At 35.3% G+C, this 20,246-nt stretch overlaps 1 protein-coding gene across 7 annotated transcripts in view; it reads right to left on the bottom strand.

Moving 5' to 3' along the window:
- Positions 1 to 20,246, bottom strand: part of BCAS3 (BCAS3 microtubule associated cell migration factor) — a 592,235-nt gene that overhangs the window by 284,664 nt on the left and 287,325 nt on the right. For all 7 annotated transcript variants that reach the window (XM_041723949.1, XM_041723952.1, XM_041723951.1 and 4 more), the window contains one exon: positions 18,287 to 18,387. In XM_041723949.1, the coding sequence (XP_041579883.1) occupies positions 18,287 to 18,387 (101 nt within the window). The remainder of the gene's footprint in view (positions 1 to 18,286; positions 18,388 to 20,246) is intronic.

Genomic DNA, 20,246 nt, shown 5'->3' with positions numbered 1-20,246 from the left:
GTAATGGCAGAGTTGAAGAGTAACTCTAGTTACTCCCATTTCCAAAATAAAGTACAACAAACAAAAATAAAGTGGAGGCAGTTGTTTGTAAATGTAAAAATGTCAAAAAATCTTTTTTTGCAAATAATTAATACAGCTTCTTCCATGCTTCACTTATTATCCAGTTACATATTAGATAAGTCCAGATCATTATACAGCAGGAAGAATTAAGTACATATTTTTCTCTTGCCTAAGCAAAAGAGGTAAAGTTCTCTTAGAATGGAGAGCTAAAAGCTTTTTGACCTGGAGGACATCAATGTTTGTAGCCTATACTTAGAAATATAATAAAAATCTTTCCAAACAATCATTAAGGATCCAACGATGTGTTCCACACAATAGAGAAACTATGTTTTCAAATTTTTACCTCTAAATAAATCAGAAAGTTCTTAGAACCAAGAAGATAGGGGAAAGAATGAGACGGAGAACACTAGCTCACAACCATCACAGGGTTTTCTCTCTTTCCAAATGCAAGAGAACAGTTTCAAAGGCTTATTCTACCCTTTACTGCTCCACAGTGTAAAACTACTGGAAAGAGTTAACTCCACAAATCATTGCCAGTGTGTAAACTACAAATTATGTAATGGCCGTAGTAGTTATGTTTCGTAGCCAATGAGGTTTATCCGAGGCGTGATTATTGCTAATTGGAAAAAAAAAAAGATTTTGAGGGCACCTAGCTGGCTCAGTCAGTAGAGCATGTGACTCTTGATCTTGGGGTTGTGAGTGTGAGCCCCACAATGTGTATGGAAATTACTTAAAAAAATAAAATCTTGAGGGGCACCTCGTGGCTCAGTTGGTTAAGCATCTGCCTTTGGCTCAGGTCATGATCCCAGGACCCTAGGATCAAGCTCTGCATGGGGCTCCCTGCTCAGTGAGGAGTCTGTTTCTCCCTCTCCCTCCATCCACCTCCGCCCCCAACTCATGCTCTTGTACACTCTCTCTAATAACTAAATAAAATCTTAAAAAAAAAAAAGATTCTAAAGGAACAGAGAAAACAAGAGAGGAAGAATGTTGTTAATTGTTAAAGCTGGGTAATAGGTAGATTCATTATACTGGTCGCTGTATTTCTGTATATGCCTGAACATTTCCAAAATAAAAAAATTTTAAAGACTTATTGTGTGAAGGTCTGAAAAAAAGCTGAGCAGGTATTTCTTGACACAGAGTCATCTTGATTCTTTTCTTGGCTAGGGTGTGAGATATATGAAGTATTTGGAACCATGTTGTTTTCACACAGCACTCTATGCATGAGAATCGTTTATGTTAATTCCTTTAGCTCTAGTTTACTGGATAACACTTAATTTCTACTCCCTAAGACAAATTGAAATAGTCTGTCCCTTCTTTTTCTCTTCTTTCCCTTCCTTCTTTCTCTTCCTGCCTTCCCTTTTCCCTCCTCCCCTTCTCTTTCTTCATCTTTCTCTTACTGCTTTCCAACAAAAGTTTTTTTTGAAAATTACCTACTTAATATTATATGAATACATATTTATTATAAATTTCAAAGAACATGAAACTTTAAAAAAAATGAAAGGGGGATCCCTGGGTGGCACAGCAGTTTGGCGCCTGCCTTTGGCCCAGGGCGCGATCCTGGAGACCCGGGATCGAATCCCACATCGGGCTCCCGGTACATGGAGCCTGCTTCTCCCTCTGCCTGTGTCTCTGCCTCTCTCTCTCTCTCACTGTGTGCCTATCATAAATAAATAAAACTTAAAAATAAATTTTAAAAAATGAAAGGGTTACTGGAGTAGTGGACAGTGATTCCAATGATAATCTTTCAGAAAATCAAGCGTTCTTCTGCATTTTAGAAATCTTAAGGTTCAGTCTTACGTTTTTTAAGTAAAAGTTTCAGAGTCTTAAGGTAACTATCGCAAAGGACTTCCAGGGTAAGGCTTTTTAGAATACAATGAAACCACGAAGGCTTTTTAGAATACAATGAAACCCTCACTCCCTATAAAATTACTAAAGGAATGAAGATACTCAAAACAAATAAGCCTAAGAGAAATTTTCTATTTGCATCAATAAATTAAAATTGCTAAGTAAAAATGTCTTTCTACAGTTTTGAAAATACACACATATTAGGATAGAGCCCACTTATCCAGATGACCACTTAAGAACAGAAGAGATATGATATAGCACAATGTTTTATCTTCACTATTGTTTGTTAACAACAAAGCATCCTTATTTGTGCCATCAGTAGTATTTCAGTCATAGACCACTTGGAATTGAGAGAGACAAGAAAGACATGCAGAGAGAACAAGGATACTATTTCCATTAACATGAACTACAAGCCACAGCTATCTCTAGTGAGTTTTTATTCTATCCAAGATAATGTGCTAAACTTTTTGGATGAACAATCTTATTTAATCTAACAATGATCCTGTAAAGCAGTTATTGTCAATTTCCCATTTCAAAGACAGGTAGACTTAAAAAGCCCAGAAAGGTCAAGTTATTTGCCTGAAATCACTCAGCTAGCAGTTAGTAGAAATGGAATCTAGAACTTCAAACTACAAAGGCCATGTTCTTAATCTGAAGTAAAAACTGCCTCAATTCATGATTTTAACTAGTAAGTTCGTTATTTTAAATTAAAATTTTCATATAAACACGTGAAAAGATGCTAATCCCCAAATACCAACTATATCCCTGATTCAGAGTCTCCATGATTTGTGTTCCATGTCTCCTTAATTTAGTATCATCATTTTTATCATCCTAATAATCATCTATGTACCCTGATCTGAGATACAATATCAAGCTATCAAGCAATGGAGAAAAATGACTTTGACCTGAAGTTCACAACACAGGGAAGTTACAGACATTCAAGGAAACTTTACATGTAGTGACAGAAACAAAGAAAGTACTTTGGGCCACAACTCTACATTCTCTGTAATATCCCTGAGGAACCAGAAGACTTCATTTTAGATAATATTAGAATAGTTTTATATTTAAAAGTATATTGACATACCCATGGAAAGACCACTGGCACCTGGAGTATAGCCTTGGAAGGCAGTAAAGTGCCCAAGGGGGAAACCACCCCCCCAAACAAAAAAACAAAAAAACACCAGCTTCAAAATAGTCCTTGTAAATCTCAGCTCTGACCCAGACTTGACATCATGTAAGAGTGATTCTGATGTTCTTCATGTGGTCATAAAATACAAAGAAAGTATAGTAGAAAAGGCAAGGAACTGATGGTATAAAAGCAATGAAGGCAATTCAGTGTTTCTCATCTCTCTACTAAGTTCCACAAAATCATATGGCCAAAAGCCTCCTGTCATATGACAACAATAAGGAGAACAGATTCTAACTGTAGAGAGACAATCTATGGCATTCACCCATCTCCCTATGCCTCGGTCACTGGGTGGTTACCTTTAGTAAGACAGACTATGAGAGGATTTTTTTTCTTAAAAAGAGAAATTCAGTGATGATAAAAAGCCTATACACCATGAAAGCAAAAGAAAATCTTTGACTTAAATAAAATGAGAATGTACATGGAAGATGGACAAATAGAGATAAAATTAAGAATTGAGCAGAAGGGCTCAACCATAGAGTTTGCCTGGTATTTTTCACTTTTCTGGAATAATAACTAAAAACTATTTTGCAGTCAGTAGAGCCTGAGATCTATGACACAGCAGAAATTATTATTTTTGTATCAGTTAAAAGAGTGGGTAAGAGCATTCCTTCCATTAATGGCAAAGAAGTGTAGATACACACATAAGCAACACTACCATAAAGTAGAGATTTTTGTTTTAACAAAATCCATATTTATGTGATTATATTTCCTACGGTTGAGAGCAGCTATAATTAATGGATTTCCCTTCTTCTCTTAATGCAGCCATTTGTCAATTCAAAAACAGAATGTCCAATCAATTTTGATGTATTTAGTAAGCAATTTGTCAAATGGTGCTATAATCCAGTTAATATATTAATTCTTGTCATGGAGAGAGTTCTGACAACTACAGCTGACCCTTGAGGAAAATGAGGGTTAGGAGTGCCAAACCCCCCACAGTCAAAAATCCATGTATAACTTATGATTCCCCCAAAACTTACTACTAATTGCCTACTGGGACTGAAAGGATTCCCAATGAACAGTCAACACATATTTTAGATGTTATATGTAATATATACTGTATTCTTACAATAAAACAAGCTAGAAAAAAATATTATTATGAAAATCACAAGGAAGAAAAGATATATTTACAATACTGGGCTATTTAAAAAATTCACATATAACTACACCTATGCAGTTCAAACCCATGCTGTTCAAGGGTGAGCCATATGCGGTTTTCCATAACTGGTTTGGAGAGAAAAATCTGTACTGGTACTCAAAGATCATTCTTCAAAGATAACACTTCTATGACCCAATATCTGAGAGCATGCTATATAGCACATTACTTAATAAGGAAAACTATTTTGCTGGAATAAAGATACTTGGGTTCCACTGGACAATGTAGCTTCTGATTCCTTGTAATGAGCTGCAATTCTTTGAATCCCTGTATATCTCATATGTTTTTAATAAAGTCAGCAAACCAATACATGTGACATTAAATGCAAAATAAGAATGCTTCTAAGAGAGGAACGAGGCTTTACTAATGAAATATATTAATTTTAAACTCAAAAAGTACTTCTATAAACATTTTCCCCTATTCTAAAAACTTCTTCATATGAATTGCTAAGGAAGTAGTCTCGATCATTTATTTTTCCTATCCCAACATTCTTCAGGCAAATACTCCTACCAGTACTTAACACAGACACTGTACTGAGGGCACACTGTTAGTTACCGGTAGTCAAGCTTCTTGGAAGGCTGACTGTCACTTTATACAGTGTGGAGCCCTGGACATGACAGTTTTCTTGCTTTGAAAATAAATTTCATCCATTAATCATTATGCTATCTTCATCTTTTTCTAAGTCTATCTATGCTCCAGGAACTAGAGATAGAACAACTAGATGTGCCAGGCTTTCTGGTAGGGGGGTCCAAGTTCATATCACAGAAGAAATATGGACTATAATGACCAAGAAAGGGTCAAATCCTTTCCCAAACTTTTCTTTTTTTCTTTCTTTTCTTTCTTCCTTTTTTTTTAAGAGAGAGCAAGCAAGCATGGGGTGGTGAGGGGCAGATGGAGAAGGAGAGAGAGAATCTTAAGCAGGCTCCACATTCAGCACAGAGCCCAATGTGGGACTCGATCTCATGACCCTGAGATCATGACCTTGATCGAAATCAAGAGTCGGATGCTTAACCAACTGAGCCACTCAGATGCCCCCTCCCCAACAAACTTTTTGTGGGGAGATTTAATCACTACCAGTTTGGGCAGAGCAGAGGACTAAAGACAGGTTATTAACATGTCACAGATAACCTCCATAGCACTTGGGCATATTTGGCAAACACTTTCCAAAGATGATGGCCCTCTCAAAGCACTACCTCTAAATCCCTATATTTCTCTAACAAGAAATACAAAAGCAGAGATGAAGGCAAACCCTTTCTAGAAAACAAAACTAAAAAACACGGCAAGAAATTTTTTGGAATTACAAAAGAGAAAAGGAACATTATATTCATCTTCCAGACATTAGACTCCCTTAGCCCATTTATGAACCTGCAAGAGCAAAGGAAAAACTTGCCAAAACGATTTGGCACAAGGTTGTGTATTTTAAAACCTGCAATGTGTACCAAGCCTCCAGACTACTAGACGTCCCATTGTTTCATGTGTCTGCTGAGAAAGGTGCCCTATGTGTCAGAAAAGCACACTGAATATTTTTCAATGACCCAGGGGGCAAAGGTCACTTATTATAAATGGATAATGAGACCTAATGCAGTGCTCTGAGTATGGACAAAGAAAGGGTCTATCCATAGCCCCTGGTGGATTGGTCATTCAGGCTTTTATTTCCTCTCCACACTTAATGGAGTCAAACAATTGACAGAAATTCTATAGAGAAGGCTGAAACTGAGAGAAACAACTGTATTCTGACTCTGACAGACAGATACAAATAGCGACCCTGAAATGGCGCCAGAACTCCTGTTACCACTAACATAGCAGACAGCTGTAGCATTCCCCCTAAATTCCCATTTAGTCATTTGTTAGCAATTAACCTTACTGATGGAAGTGATGGCACATCAAACCACAAGCTCCTGCCAATATCAACCCATTACATTATCGCAGGTAAGCAGACACAGATCATTCTGTTCTAGCTCCTTATTTTTGAAGAAAAGGGCAGATACCCCTGTTCCCTCCATCCTATATTTCCACTACCCAAATGACAAAAGGCACACTCAAGGATATTAGTATCTGAATATATGAACCTTAAACTACGTGCGATAGAATAAATGACATCAGAAACAGAGGTACTCATAGACTAGAGGCTTCATGGCCTATAGATTATTTCTCTTTATCAGAATCAATGTCTTCTCCTAGTCAAATCCGCCAATCCAATGGTAATAAATAGTGACAGTTCAATGGAAAAGAATGTATAGAGACATTTAAAAATACAAAACAGTCCTTTATAAAAACTTTCCTTTTGTTTCACTTCAATTTTAAGGACAATGAAGACAGGAAAGTGGACTGACCATGTAAACTATTTTTTCCCCAAATGGTAAATGCTAAAACAAATGACAGAAATGCCAAGATTTACTTCAGAATGGAGCATATAAGTCATTAGGTGGTAACAGAAAGGACTTCCAATGTTGAAACATCTCGAGGGTAAATCAGCAATGACAGAAAAACCCAATGAACTATTCCATAGATGTGAAGCTCTATGTAAAGATTTGCATATCAATAAGAATTATGTCTCCCACAGACACAAAAAGGAAGAAGGGAAAAGGGTAATCTTTTTTTTAAAAGATTTTATTTATTTATTCATGAGAGACACACAGGGAGAAGCAGAGAGACATAGGCAGAGGGAGAAGCAGGCTCCCTGTGGGAAGCCCAATGCAGGACTCGATCCCAAGACCCCAGGATCATGACCTGAGCCAAAGGCAGACGCTCAACCACTGAGCCAGCCAGGCATCCTGGAAAAGGGTAATCTAATCCAAACTTTTCAATCCATCATTTATAAAGTTTGCAGATTGCTGATGGTGCTTTCATTGAACTATTCAGCATCTTTTCATTGAAGAAAGGGTATTTAATTTCCCCAAGTTATACAACACATATACGACTAAATTCTGGGTTAAATTATCTTAAACTTATAGTCTCTTGAAGAAAAACAGCATTCACTTCACTAAAATTATCTCTCTATGGAAGGACATGTTAGTTGATAAAATTAAGTATAAATAAGAGAAATCATCAAATATAATTCAACCTGAAGTGGTTTCTTAACTACCTCAGATATTCAGATCTGGATAGAGCAGTATGACACACCCAATGACCAACAATGGACTATAAATACTCTTTAAATAAGTCCTACATTACAAGTTTCCTCTACAAGAGAAAAATATTTCTTTCTTCTCCTTCCACCCTACCCACTCTTGGGCAAATATTTATTATGGACAATGCAAGGAAATATTGTTGAGTACCTCCATCATACTTGGTACATACCACAATAGCGATGCAATCCAGGATGTTAAGTTAAATCTAATGTGACATTCGAAAGAGAACAGCTCAGAAAAGTGCTGCATATTTAATTGCTTTTCCGGGGCACTGACAATGACCATGGTAGATAAGACCAGTAATATTTTCCCTTTTGTATCAATACTTTCAAAATATATCACCATTGTATTGTAAAACAAACAAACAAAAACCAACAGAATGGTAAAGTATTTTCAAATACTTCATTCTAAACTCAAAAGTGTGACTTTACAAGGAAAAATATTTGCTATTTCTATTCTCATGGTTATAGCTGGTAGGACAGCAGTACACAATTCAGTTGGGAATCAGGATCTCTAAAATCTAACCTTAAATATACTGTTGACTTGTGATTTTCATACTTCTATATGTAAGATAAATCTCAACACTAGCTTTAGGTACATCTACTTGATTATATACAAAGACTAAAATAAAAGCGTTAGAGAAGTCTAAGAGATTAGTAAAGCAATAACATTTTTAAAAGCAGATATACCAACAGAGAGCCCAGCTACTCAAAAGAAACTCAGAACTGACTTAGTTCTCTTCAGCATAATAAAAACTAAGATTTTTGTCAAAGCAACACTAATACTTTAAAATTAAGTTCTGGTTGGAGTTCTTAGATTAAGAAAATAATCTGATTAATACTGCCTCCTTACATGTCATGCTGTCTAGGGTACCATGATGGAACCTTATCACTTCTTTTTATGCTCTCTCTGGGATATGATTATTTCATGGAAAGTGTATTTGAATTACCAATTACATACCAAAACAACTCAGAAGAGAGCTGAAATTTGTAAAAACACATGGAAGTTTGGGGGTTATTTTTTAAAAGCCTACTGAATATTACCAGGATATATATCACATGCACCAAAACAGAAGCCACTCTGCAATCACCAATTCTCTGTCCTACTCTAGGCAACATAGTTCCCTTAATATTGCAATGAATGGCATAACCTATTGCCCAAGCCAGTCACCCTTTCCTCCTCACTTTTCTTCAGTCATCTCACGCAGTCCCAAATCCTATAGATGAAACCTCCTCAGCCATGTCTCTTCATCTCTATTAATAACTTCTTCCTTCTTTGAATTTCTATTACCAATTAATTCAAGCTACTAACATAGTATGTATCACAATGTGTTATATAGATACTCACATATATGTTTCTTATTTGTATTTATGATAGAGATAGAAGTAAAAAGAGCCAAAAGTAAAACTGCAGAACTGGTGTAATGTAAGATTAAGATAATACATAGGATTAAAGCATCTTAAGTTTAAAAAATAATTATGATCCTACATTTCCACTACCAGCCATATAAGAGAGACTAGATTTACATTATCTCCTAAAATAACTAAATTAGGCCTAAGCAAAAGGCTATTTTGAACCCTCCATAATAAAGCTTAAGAATAAGCATTGAAAGAATCAAATTTATTCCAAGTAATATGAATGCATCCTAGGAATAAAGAACAATTCACCACTTCACAACATGAAACTGAAAATGCCCAGTATCCTACCAAAAATCATTAGGGACATAAAGAAGCAGGAAAACACAACCCAGACCTAGGAGAAAAATCAATCAATAGAAAAACCTCCAAGAAACATTATAGTAGTAAAAGTAATTAGAACATAGGGATTCTAAAACAGCTATTATAAAATAAATGTTCCATATGTTCAAACACATACATGGTAAGGAAAGAAATGAAAGATATAAAAAAAGATCCAAATATGACTTCTAGAGATGAAAAACATGATATCTAAAATGAAAAAAACACGTTGAATAAAACCAACAGATGATTAGGCAGAGTAGAGTAGAAGACTTGACTTATTTAAGTATGTAGAAATATAAATTATACAAAATCAGAGAGAGAAAATAATTTTTAAAACTGAACAGAAATTCAGTAAGCTAGGAAAATATCAGATGGTCAACATACATACAATTGGAGTCACAAAAAGAGAGGGGAAGATTTGAACAAATAACTGCATAAAAATGTTCAAATTTCATGAAAACTATAAATTCACAAATCCAAGAATCCTACAAACTGCAAGCAGAAGAAAACCACCCCATGACATTATGGTTTAATTGATTTTTTGTTTTTCTATATTATTTCTATTTTTTCTATTGTTTATATGTTTTCTATTTCACTGATTTCTACTCCGATCTCTATCCTCTCCTTTCTTTTGGTTTAATATTCTCTTATTTTTCTAGTGTCTGAATGTGGAAGCTGAGGTCATTGCTTTCAGAACATTAGGCACTATTTAGTCCTATAAAATTGCTCTTGAATACTGAGACAGTACTATCCCACATGTTTTTCTATTTTTCTTTAAAGTTTGTATTTTGAAATGATTATAGATTCATGAAACATTGCAAAATAGTATAATGCAGTCTCGTATAGCCTTAACCTAGTTTCAGAACCAGGAAATCATCACTGGTACAATCCACAGACTTTATTCATCAGTTTTATATATACAATTTTACATATATTCATTTTGTAGGAGGGTATGTGCATTGTTTGTATGTTTGTATAGAGTTCTATCCAATTTCGTCACATGTTTATTTGTGGAACCTCTAATACAATCAAGATACAGAGCTATGTCATCACCACAAAGATCTACCTAACCCTTCATAGTCACATCCAACCCTTCCCTTCTAATTCTGTCTCTAAGCCCTGGTCAACACTAATCTGTTATTCATCTCTATAATTTTGTCATTTTGAGAACATTAAATAAATGGAACCCTTTCTTCTCATGGTACTTTTAAGACTTATCATAAGCAAACTTTTTGAGATTGGCTTTTTCACTTGGCATAATATTTTCGAGACTCATCCAATTTGTTCCACATATTTATACTTCAATCCACTTTTTTTTTTCCTGAATAGTATTCTAAGATATGGATCTGTTCTGTTGTCATTTTCATTCAGTTCAAAATAATTTCTAATTTCCCTTTTGATTTCCTCTGTGAACCATGTATTATTTAAAAGTATGTTATTTAGTTTCCAAATATTTGTGGATTTTCCAGGGATCTGTTATTCATTTCTTATTTAATTCCACTGTGGTCAGAGAATATATACTTTGAATGACTTGAAAGCTTTTCAATTATTGAGAATTGTTTGATGGCCCACAAGATGGCCTATCCTGATCACTGTTTGCTGTGCACTTGAAAAGAATGTGCATCCTCCTTTGTTGGGTAGGATATTCCATAAAGTCTGATATTAATGTAACTCAGGGTTTAAGTATGTTTCACCTAAGAAGCAATATAGTTGGGGCTTATTTTTTATCCAATTTGACAATCTTTGATTTTTTTTATTAGGATGTTTAGACCATTTATAACTAATGTGAGTACTGATATGCTCAGGGTTACATCTTGCTTGTTTCCCTTTTATTTTCTTTCTTGGTCTAGGTTTCATTATATACATCACATACATTTCATTATACATATCACAGTTTACCTTCAAGTGATATGATACCACTCACATATATATTTTTTTTTTAAATTTTTATTTATTTATGATAGTCACGCAAAGAGAGAGAGGCAGAGACATAGGCAGAGGGAGAAGCAGGCTCCATGCACCGGGAGCCCGACGTGGGATTCGATCCCAGGTCTCCAGGATCGCGCCCTGGGCCAAAGGCAGGCGCTAAACCGCTGCGCCACCCAGAGTTCCCCACTCACATATATTTTAAAAACCTTTTAATAGTTCTATTTCCCATACTCCTGGACTTAACACTACTGTTGTCATACATTATATACACACACACAAAATATATACATACATACACACATATGTGTGTATATACATCCATGTGTATTTTAAAGACTTCAATACATAGATACTGTTTTTGCATTAACAGTAAGTTTTATTTAATTTATTTATTTATTTATTTATTTATTTATTTATTTTGGGGAGAGAGAGAGGCAAAGTGGGAGGGAGTGGGAGGGAGTGGGAGGGGGAGAGAGAGAGAGAGAGAGAGACAATGAATGTTGGAGAGAGCAGAGAGAGAGGGAGAAAATCTTAAGCAGACTCCACAGCCAGCTGGGAGCCCTATGTGGGGCTCGATCCCATGACCCTGAGATCGTGACCTGAACCAAAACCAAAAGTCAGCTGCTTAACCCACTAGGCCACCCAGGTGCCCCAACAGTAAATTTTATTTTATAGAGACATAAACCATTACCCAACCCCCCCACATACTGTATATTTTAACCATTTTCAGTCTTCTTTATTCCTTTCCATCTAGTATTCTTTTTCTTCTGCTTCAAGGACTTAACATGCCATATAAAGCACATCTATTGCTAATCATTTAAAAAAAATTTTGTATATCTGAAAAAAGTTCTCTCAATTTTGGCGGGGGGGGACATAGAATTCTAGATTAATAGTTGCTTCCTTTCAGTACTTAAATCTGTCATTCTTACCATTTTGCCTTGGTGTGTGTGTGTGTGTGTGTGTGTGTGTGTATGTGTGTATATATATATATATATATACATATATATATATATTTTTTTTACTTCTAGCTGCTTTTAAGATTTTTCTCTTTTTAAATAATTTTGAGCAATTTGATTGTAATGTACTTTGGTACAGTTTTCTTCAAGTTTCTTGTGCTCAAGACTTATTCACCTTAATGGATCTGTGAGTTAATAGTTTGCATCAGATTTGGACGTTTTCTGGCTATTTCTCTTGTCATACCACCCCTCCCTCTATCAGGGACTCTGATTTCAAGTATAGGTTATCCCACAGCTCAGTGAAGCTATTTCAAATATTATACTGGTTTCTTCTGTGTTTCACTTTGGATAATTTCTCTTAGTTTATGTTCAAGTGCACTAACATTTTCTTCATCAATTTCTCGTTTATCCTCAATCTTATCCAGTGCAGCTTTCATATTTAGGCTTTCTTATTTAGAACTTTGATTTGAATCTTTCAAATTTCCCATGTCTCCACTTAACTTTTCAAATACATGAAATACAGTTACAATAACTGTTTTAGAGTCACTATTTCTGACCCTGTGTGAGCTCTAGGCTCTGTGCCCTCTGAAGAACCACAGATGGTTCTTTCCTTGGCTTCCAGCAGTTTCCTACAAGCACCAGTACTGGGTTGAATACCTGAGGAGGACCCTCTGTACATCTTCAGAGTTCACATTCTATGCAGATCCATTCTCTCTGATGGCCTATCCAGCAAATTCTAGGTTAGGAGTTAACAAATAGTAAAATAGAGCTTGTGGATCATGATTACTCAAATCTGTGATTATAATTTTAAAGCGGCCATAGACAATATATAAATGAAATTGTGGTTGTTGGAGTAAAACTTCATTTACAATAATAGTTCATAACAGTTTGCTGATAGATGCTCTTCCATGGTCTTACTGGACTGCTCCATTCCCCTTGTATTCATTCCACTTGGAAACCCACCCCCCTCCATTGCAGCACAGCCCACAAACTCTTTCAGGGCAATAAATGGAGACAGTGGTAAGGTTTGCCTCATTTGTTTCTGATGTCCCGGGAATCAATGTCCTTCATTCTCTGGTGTTAGTAAAACAGTTGTTTTATATATTCTCTTTTTTGTTGTTATTTCAGGTGGAATGGTAAATCTCAAATGAAGCCTCAAGAAATACCCAATAAAGAACATTATTTTCACACACAAAAGATTCTAAATCCAACTGAAATATATAGATCTGAAACATATAGGTTTTAACCATCTTTTGTGTTTTTCATTCCTTTTCATATGGTGTCAAAGCTTCTCCCCACCTTTCCTATAATGCTTTTAAAGGTAGAAGAAAACAATTATATCCCCAGTAAAACAGAGAGGTTCTATGGATTCTGATCACCTTTCTATTGTGTATCAAAGCTATGTTTCTGCTGAATGATCTCTTGTTATCATTTAACAAAAAAAAACTCAAGAAGCTTAGAAAGGAACTTCTCACATACCCAGGGATCACCTCAGAAAGAAGTTCAAAGTCTGACCTTCCCCCAACAAAGCTAGTTAATGTTAGCAACATAAAAATAATGCTGATGCCAAATTACCTGAAAGAAAAGGAGGAAATGTGATTTTCCCCTTAAATAAAACTTTCACCAAATGCCTGGGTGGCTCAGCAATTGAGCATCTGCCTTCGGCTCAGAGCATGATCCCGGATTCCCGAGATCGAGTCCCACATTGGGCTCCTTGCATGGAGCCTGCTTCTCCTCCCTCTACCTGTGTCTCTTCCTCTCTTCCTGTGTCTCTCCTGAATAAATAAATAAAATCGTTAAAAAAGAAAAAAACACAAAGCTTTCCCAAGTCAACTCAGTAAGCTCTATCTTTAATTTACAATTTGGGAAACTCTGAAGCAGACTAAAGAAAAAGTTATTGTCTATTTTGAGATGATATTCAAAGCCAGATGATATTTGTTAGTCTCTTCTAATGTTTATCTTTGTTTCTGGCACAGAAAATACTGAAATAAAGGGCCTATATTAGAAAATGTAATTACAGTATGTAATTTTTTTCAAAGGAAAAAATAGTGTTAACACAAAAATTACTAATCTCCTCTGCTATAATCTTTTTATACACTATTCCTGAGAGTTCTTATGACCAAAGCAAATTTTTTTTTTGATACTAGATTCTTGACTTTTACCTTTACTGAGCTATACAGATTAGATTACCATCTATGCATTCACTTTATACATTTAAATCAATCTACTCAAACTGCATGAATTTGCTGATACTGGACTCCTGTTTTACTTACTCAAAATGGCAATTTCCTATAGTTCAAACCAATAACGAGGAAGACATCTCTGCCTCCACAGAATGCTCCAAGGAGCATTCTGTTACAATTCGATATCTGATAGATCAAAATTCCTTAATTTTCTATCATTCCCATTCAATTAATATAGGTGAGAAAGGGGACTACAGTTAAGAACACAAAATCTGGGGTACCTAGGTGGCTCAGTTGGTTAAGAATCCTACTCTTGATTCTAGTTCAGGTCATGATTTCAGGGTCATGAGACCATAGCCTCATGTGAGGCTCCCTGCTAGGTATGGAGCTTGCTTTAAATTTTCTGTCTCCTTCTCCCGCTGCCCCTTCTTCCTCTGCCCCTCATGCTCTCTAAAAAAGAAAAGAAAAATTAAAAATGTAAATTTAAAAAACCCCACAAAATTTGGAGTTTCTACTTCCTTCACTTTAAAGTTAGGTGAGAAGTCTTTAGTGGTTCAGACAGGTTTCTCTTCCCTTCCCCCATCAGTCACCCTTTTGCCACATTTGCAGAGCTCTGTTTATCAACTAGCAGTGTATTTATTATGATTACAGGCTGGAAGGGGAGTGGGGATTCCTTGCTAAACATCCTGCTCTCCTACTCTCTTCTCCCTGAGACAAAGTCTCTTTCCCATTTCCATTTACATCATGCTTTGTCTACTATTATTAAAATTTCCGGAGTTTGTACAAGTCTACTTCATTTGATCCACAAATCCAAATACAACCAAAAAAAAAAAAAAAAACATGCTTGCGACCTCTGACAAGTTTGCATTAGAGTTTTACTCCAAATGGTTATACCTGAAAATACTTTCAGTAATATATTTATCAATTCTTTAAGCAGAGAAATAAGAGGTGATTTTCAATATGATTAAATCGAAAAGTTTCCCGGCATCAAGTATGGTATACTTTTGTTTTAAGAGGTCACATCTTTTCAAATGGTTTCAGTAAGAAGAACTGGAGAGAAAGCAAGAAGGTAATAAGATTGTCTTAATGAGGGTCTAACTTGCATAAAGGACTCAACAGATGGGCAGGTAAAAACATTCTCTCTAAACTGGCTCCAGCATTGCTTTTACCAATTGTATTTCAAGCTTTTATTGCTCTGACGCAGATGTCCATCTTTTGCATATTTAATTGCTTCAGTCCCGTAATATATGGCATGTCCAAGACTCCCAATCAAATAGTCTTTCTTTATGTAAGAAAACAGGGACTTCAAAATCAGGCTAATTTTGTGTCTCTACCATCAATGTAAAGAAGTAATGTAATAATTATTACAAAATTACCTACTTCTTAGGTGTTTTTTTTTAAAAAACTATTAAATTATCTCAGTGACATTTCACAAAATGAAAGAAAACAAATATACTACATCCATCGCTTACATAGTAGATACTACAACATGACGAGATCACATAGTCAGAATAGGTATTCCATTATTAAGTCTCTGAAGTCTATTATTTGAAGATCAATACTTTTGAGATAAGAAAAAAGATGTAGAATAATACTTAAACTGTTTTACAGGGAGTTTTGTTTTGTTTTGTTTTTTTAGTTTAAATGTAAGTTATGTAACAATATACTATATTATTAGTTTGGGTTTTTGTTTTTAAAGTTACATAACTTTAGCATCCCTTCATTGACCATAACAATACCTTTATAAAGAGCAAGTATTGCTATTAATATTTTATATTTATCAAATTATTGAGAGGTGATTTGGAAAGGGAACTCAGACCTTTTTATCCTTGTCCTAATGCTAGCTAGTCCACTTGGAATGGTCTAACATGAAACATATTTATATGACATATTTTAATTAGAAACCATAGAATCATCAGTGACTCCTTTCTTTCAAATTATCTCTAATTCCTTTCTATTCCACCTCTGCAACATCTCACAGATTTGCCCTGTCTCCTCTGTAATACAGACTTCATTAAAGCCCTCTCATTTTTCCCTAGGATCATCGAGTGTCCACACCCCTCCCCTGATACCACTCCCCTCCTTTGAACCTACCATTACAACAACACTACTAGAATGATCTTTCTAAAATGAAGTTCTGATGTTGTCACTCCAATGCCTGAAAACATTTGGTGGCTTGCTACTGCCTAGAGGGGTGATTCTTTTTTTTTTTTTTTTAGAGGGGTGATTCTTAAACTGTGCACCTGGGGACCTCTGTAATTCTAATAGAGAAAGGTGTTTAGAGTTACTAAAATCAAGTAATGCCAATCAGCTTAATTTGCTGGAACACAAATATTAAGGGACAGAGCTGTGTTTCATTTTTGCCTCTTTGTCTTATATATCTGGGACTTGCTATTGTTTGCCTACTGAACACAATAAATCACAAGATACCAAAATAACAAAACAAAGCAAACCAAAATTAATTCTGATTCAACTCTACTTAACAACTAGTTATTTTCATCCGCGTTGAGAAGTACGGGGAAAGCATTCTTATGATTTTAATTTGAGGGATCCCTGGGTGGTGCAGCGGTTTAGCGCCTGCCTTTGGCCCAGGGCATGATCCTGGAGACCCGGGATCAAATCCCACGTCGGGCTCCCGGTGCATGGAGCCTGCTTCTCCCTCTGCCTATGTCTCTGCCTCACCCCTCTCTCTCTGTGTGTGTGACTATCATAAATAAAAATTAAAATAAAAAAAATGATTTTAATTTGATATTATATAAATGTCATTTTTTTCTAATTCAAATGATAAGAATTAAATATATGCTTTAATAACCTAGAACCAGGGGGCAGCTGGGTAGCTTGATGGTTGGGCATCTGCCTTCAGCTCAGGTCGTGATCCTGGGGTCCTGGGATTGAGTCCTATATCTGGCTCCCTGGTGGGAGCCTGCTTCTCCCTTTGCCTATGTCTCTGCCTCTCTCTGTGTGTCTCTCATAAAAAAAACAAAAAACAAAAAACAAAAAACAAAACCTAAAACCTAACTTTTACTGCTTCTTGAACCCAAAACGACTTACATATACCCCCACTATAAGGGCTTTAGCAACTAAAGTTTTGCACTCATAGTTCATTTTACTTTTTTTTTAAATGCTCAAATTAGTGAACTGAGAACAGAAGCAACATGCTATTCATGTTTAAATCACAAGTGCCTGACACATAGAAGTCACTCAGTAAATACATGCTGGAGAATCAATTTTATAAGAAAACAAGACTGCCAACTATGAGTTACAATTATGAAGTTTCAGAAATTTCAAGCAAAGTCAGTAAATTTTTTTCAAGTATAATATGTAACATATTATAAACATAAAATAAAATAGTTTTAGAACTATTTTACTTCATGCTGCATAAAACAGCTAGGCAAGATAGTAAGTTCAATACAACAAAACTCCATTAAAAGCATGTCAATGTTGATTTTTAAGAAGTTTCTTAAAAACATACAGCACTCACAGCCTTCAAGTTAAATTAAGGATCCAGCCAATCCTACAAAATTAAATTATAATTGTAAAGAATTTTTAATTCTATGATCATAAACTGGGTAATAAATATTAAATTGTCTTTCCATGCCTCCCCTACAAAATAAGCTGTTTCTAGCTCAGTGTCATGTTCTCCTCAGGGTTTAGATATGAAAGTAAACACCCAATGGAGTTGCAATCATTACTTCATTGTTCCAAATAAAATTTACAAAAAGAAAAACTTGCTGATACTTTTCACAGTGAAATGTGCTTATTCTTTTTCAAGATACCAAGTTTTATGAAGTTTATTATATCCTAGTATCCTCATTTAAAAAAAAAAAAACTGTTGAGACCACCAGATATACCCTCATGAACTTATATAATTGCAGGAGTATATCTCATGGCCACGGAATATGAACAGCCAGACGCATACTTAATGTGCACTAAGGCTTCTGGTTTACATTCATATTAAATACCTTACTTGCCTCAATCTGATTATTTATGGCCTATGGCCTCTGGATCCATGGTGATATGCACGGCTGCGTTAAAAGTCAGCATTTTAAGAGGAAATCTCAAAACACTGTATAGAAGGTAAAAACACTGAGAACTACTTACAGCCAGCAAGCAGGAACTGATAATACTGGACTGCATCTGCAGCGAGGAGCAGAGGGTGGTTTGCATTAAATGGTGGTTGCAATTCATTCCATTGAGGAGTTCTAAGGAAACGGCAGAAGAATATTAATATTTAAGCTTAATAGATGGGATGTAAATCACTATTACTGTCACCACTTATAGACACTGATACTAAACTCACACTATCTTTGTAATCATTAAAGTGAACTTGTTGGGAGTGTTGAAACCTGAAATATGAGGCCATTTGCTTAAAAAGAATAAAAAGGTGGCAGTGAGTCATACAATTACATAGAGCTGATATTAAACAGCAGAAGACCTTCCAAGAGGATAGACAACACATTCAAAGCACTACATGGAGAGGAAGTGTGGAATTCACATGTCATGACTAAGTAGCTCTAATTTTACCTACTTTTGGACAACTTTTGGAGCTCACTATTCTCAGAATGTGCTTATTTTAAAATAAAATAAAGCAGGCAAAAGTGGTTTAAAAAAACCCCACACAGTTAAATGAATGGCTAACTTATAATAGACCTAATTAGTATCTGAGTTCCAAAATATGCCATTTATTTCAACAATGATGGTGCAGCAATTTTAATTAGATCTGCCTGCTCCTAAATAGCTTGATAAATAAGATATTGATCAGATCAATCTAGACTAGTAAAGTAGTAGTAAAGAATGCTGGAGCCTCCAAAAATCAATATAAGAATATTTTAAAATGTCAAAAGGAGAGGGGTCATTTTAATATCCATTTTTGTCTCTTTCCTTCCATACTTGTCAGGATGAATTTTTTCCTGCCTCTTCTGTACCACTGTACACTGTGTCAAAAAGGTTTTATTCCAGAATTTAATTTCTCCTTCTTTCTACTTGCTTATAAAGATTCTAATGATCATGTACTTTTGAGAAGGTCTCTGATTCTTAAAAACATTTCTACAATGTTTAGCCATCATATATTGGGGAATCATCTTAAAGGAAATCTTTTAACCTATTTATATTAGTTTCCAGTCCCCTTAATGGCCATTCCAATGTACTTTTTATTTTTAGTAAACATGAGACTGGAAATAGAGGAAGCACTAAAGCTCTATATGTGGGATAGAAAAAAAAACCCAAGTTCTAGAAAATGTAATACAAAGATGCAAGGACAAGGTAATTCAAAAGAAGGCATATGGCAACTGAAAACATATGATCACACAAAAATACAAAGATGCAAGGACAAAGTAATTCAAAAGGAGGCATATGGCAACTGAAAACATATGATCACACAAAAATTTGTACATGAATGTTCTTAGGATAATCATGACAGCTAAAAAGTGGAAATGTCATCAGCTGATGGATAAATGAAATGGATAAACAAATGGACACAAAATGTCCATATTCATGCAATGGACTATCATTTAGCCAAAAAAAAGAATGAAGTTCGGATACATGTTATAACATGGATGGGCCTTGAAAACATTACGCTAAATGAAGAAAGTCAGATGCAAAAGGTCACATTTTGCATGATTCCACTTATACAGAATGTTCTTAGTAGCAAATCCAAAAAGAAAGTAAATTGTGGTTGCCTAAGGCTGAAAGGTTTGGTGAAAAAGGAGAGAGTTGCTAACAGGTATAGAGTTTCTTTTGGGGGTGATGAAAATTGCCTGTGGCAATGGGTACAGAACTTACTGAAAATTCACTTAAATGGGTGAACTATATTACATATAAATTATATCTCAAAAAAGGAATTACTGATATATGCAACAACAGGGATGGATCACAAGAACTTTGCTGGGTGGAAAGAAGCAAGACAAAAAAAAAGAGTATATACACTATGATTCCATTTATATACAATTCTAGAAACTATAAACTAATCTTTAATGACAGAGAGCACTGGTTGCCATGAGCTCAGCGGGTGAGGTAGGGATAAGGAGGGACAGGAGGGAGAGACCACAAAGAGGCACAAGAA

This window comes from Vulpes lagopus, chromosome 12 (assembly GCF_018345385.1).
Source record: "Vulpes lagopus strain Blue_001 chromosome 12, ASM1834538v1, whole genome shotgun sequence".
In the NCBI taxonomy this organism is placed as follows: domain Eukaryota; kingdom Metazoa; phylum Chordata; class Mammalia; order Carnivora; family Canidae; genus Vulpes; species Vulpes lagopus.
This window is presented reverse-complemented; position numbering and strand designations above follow the sequence as displayed.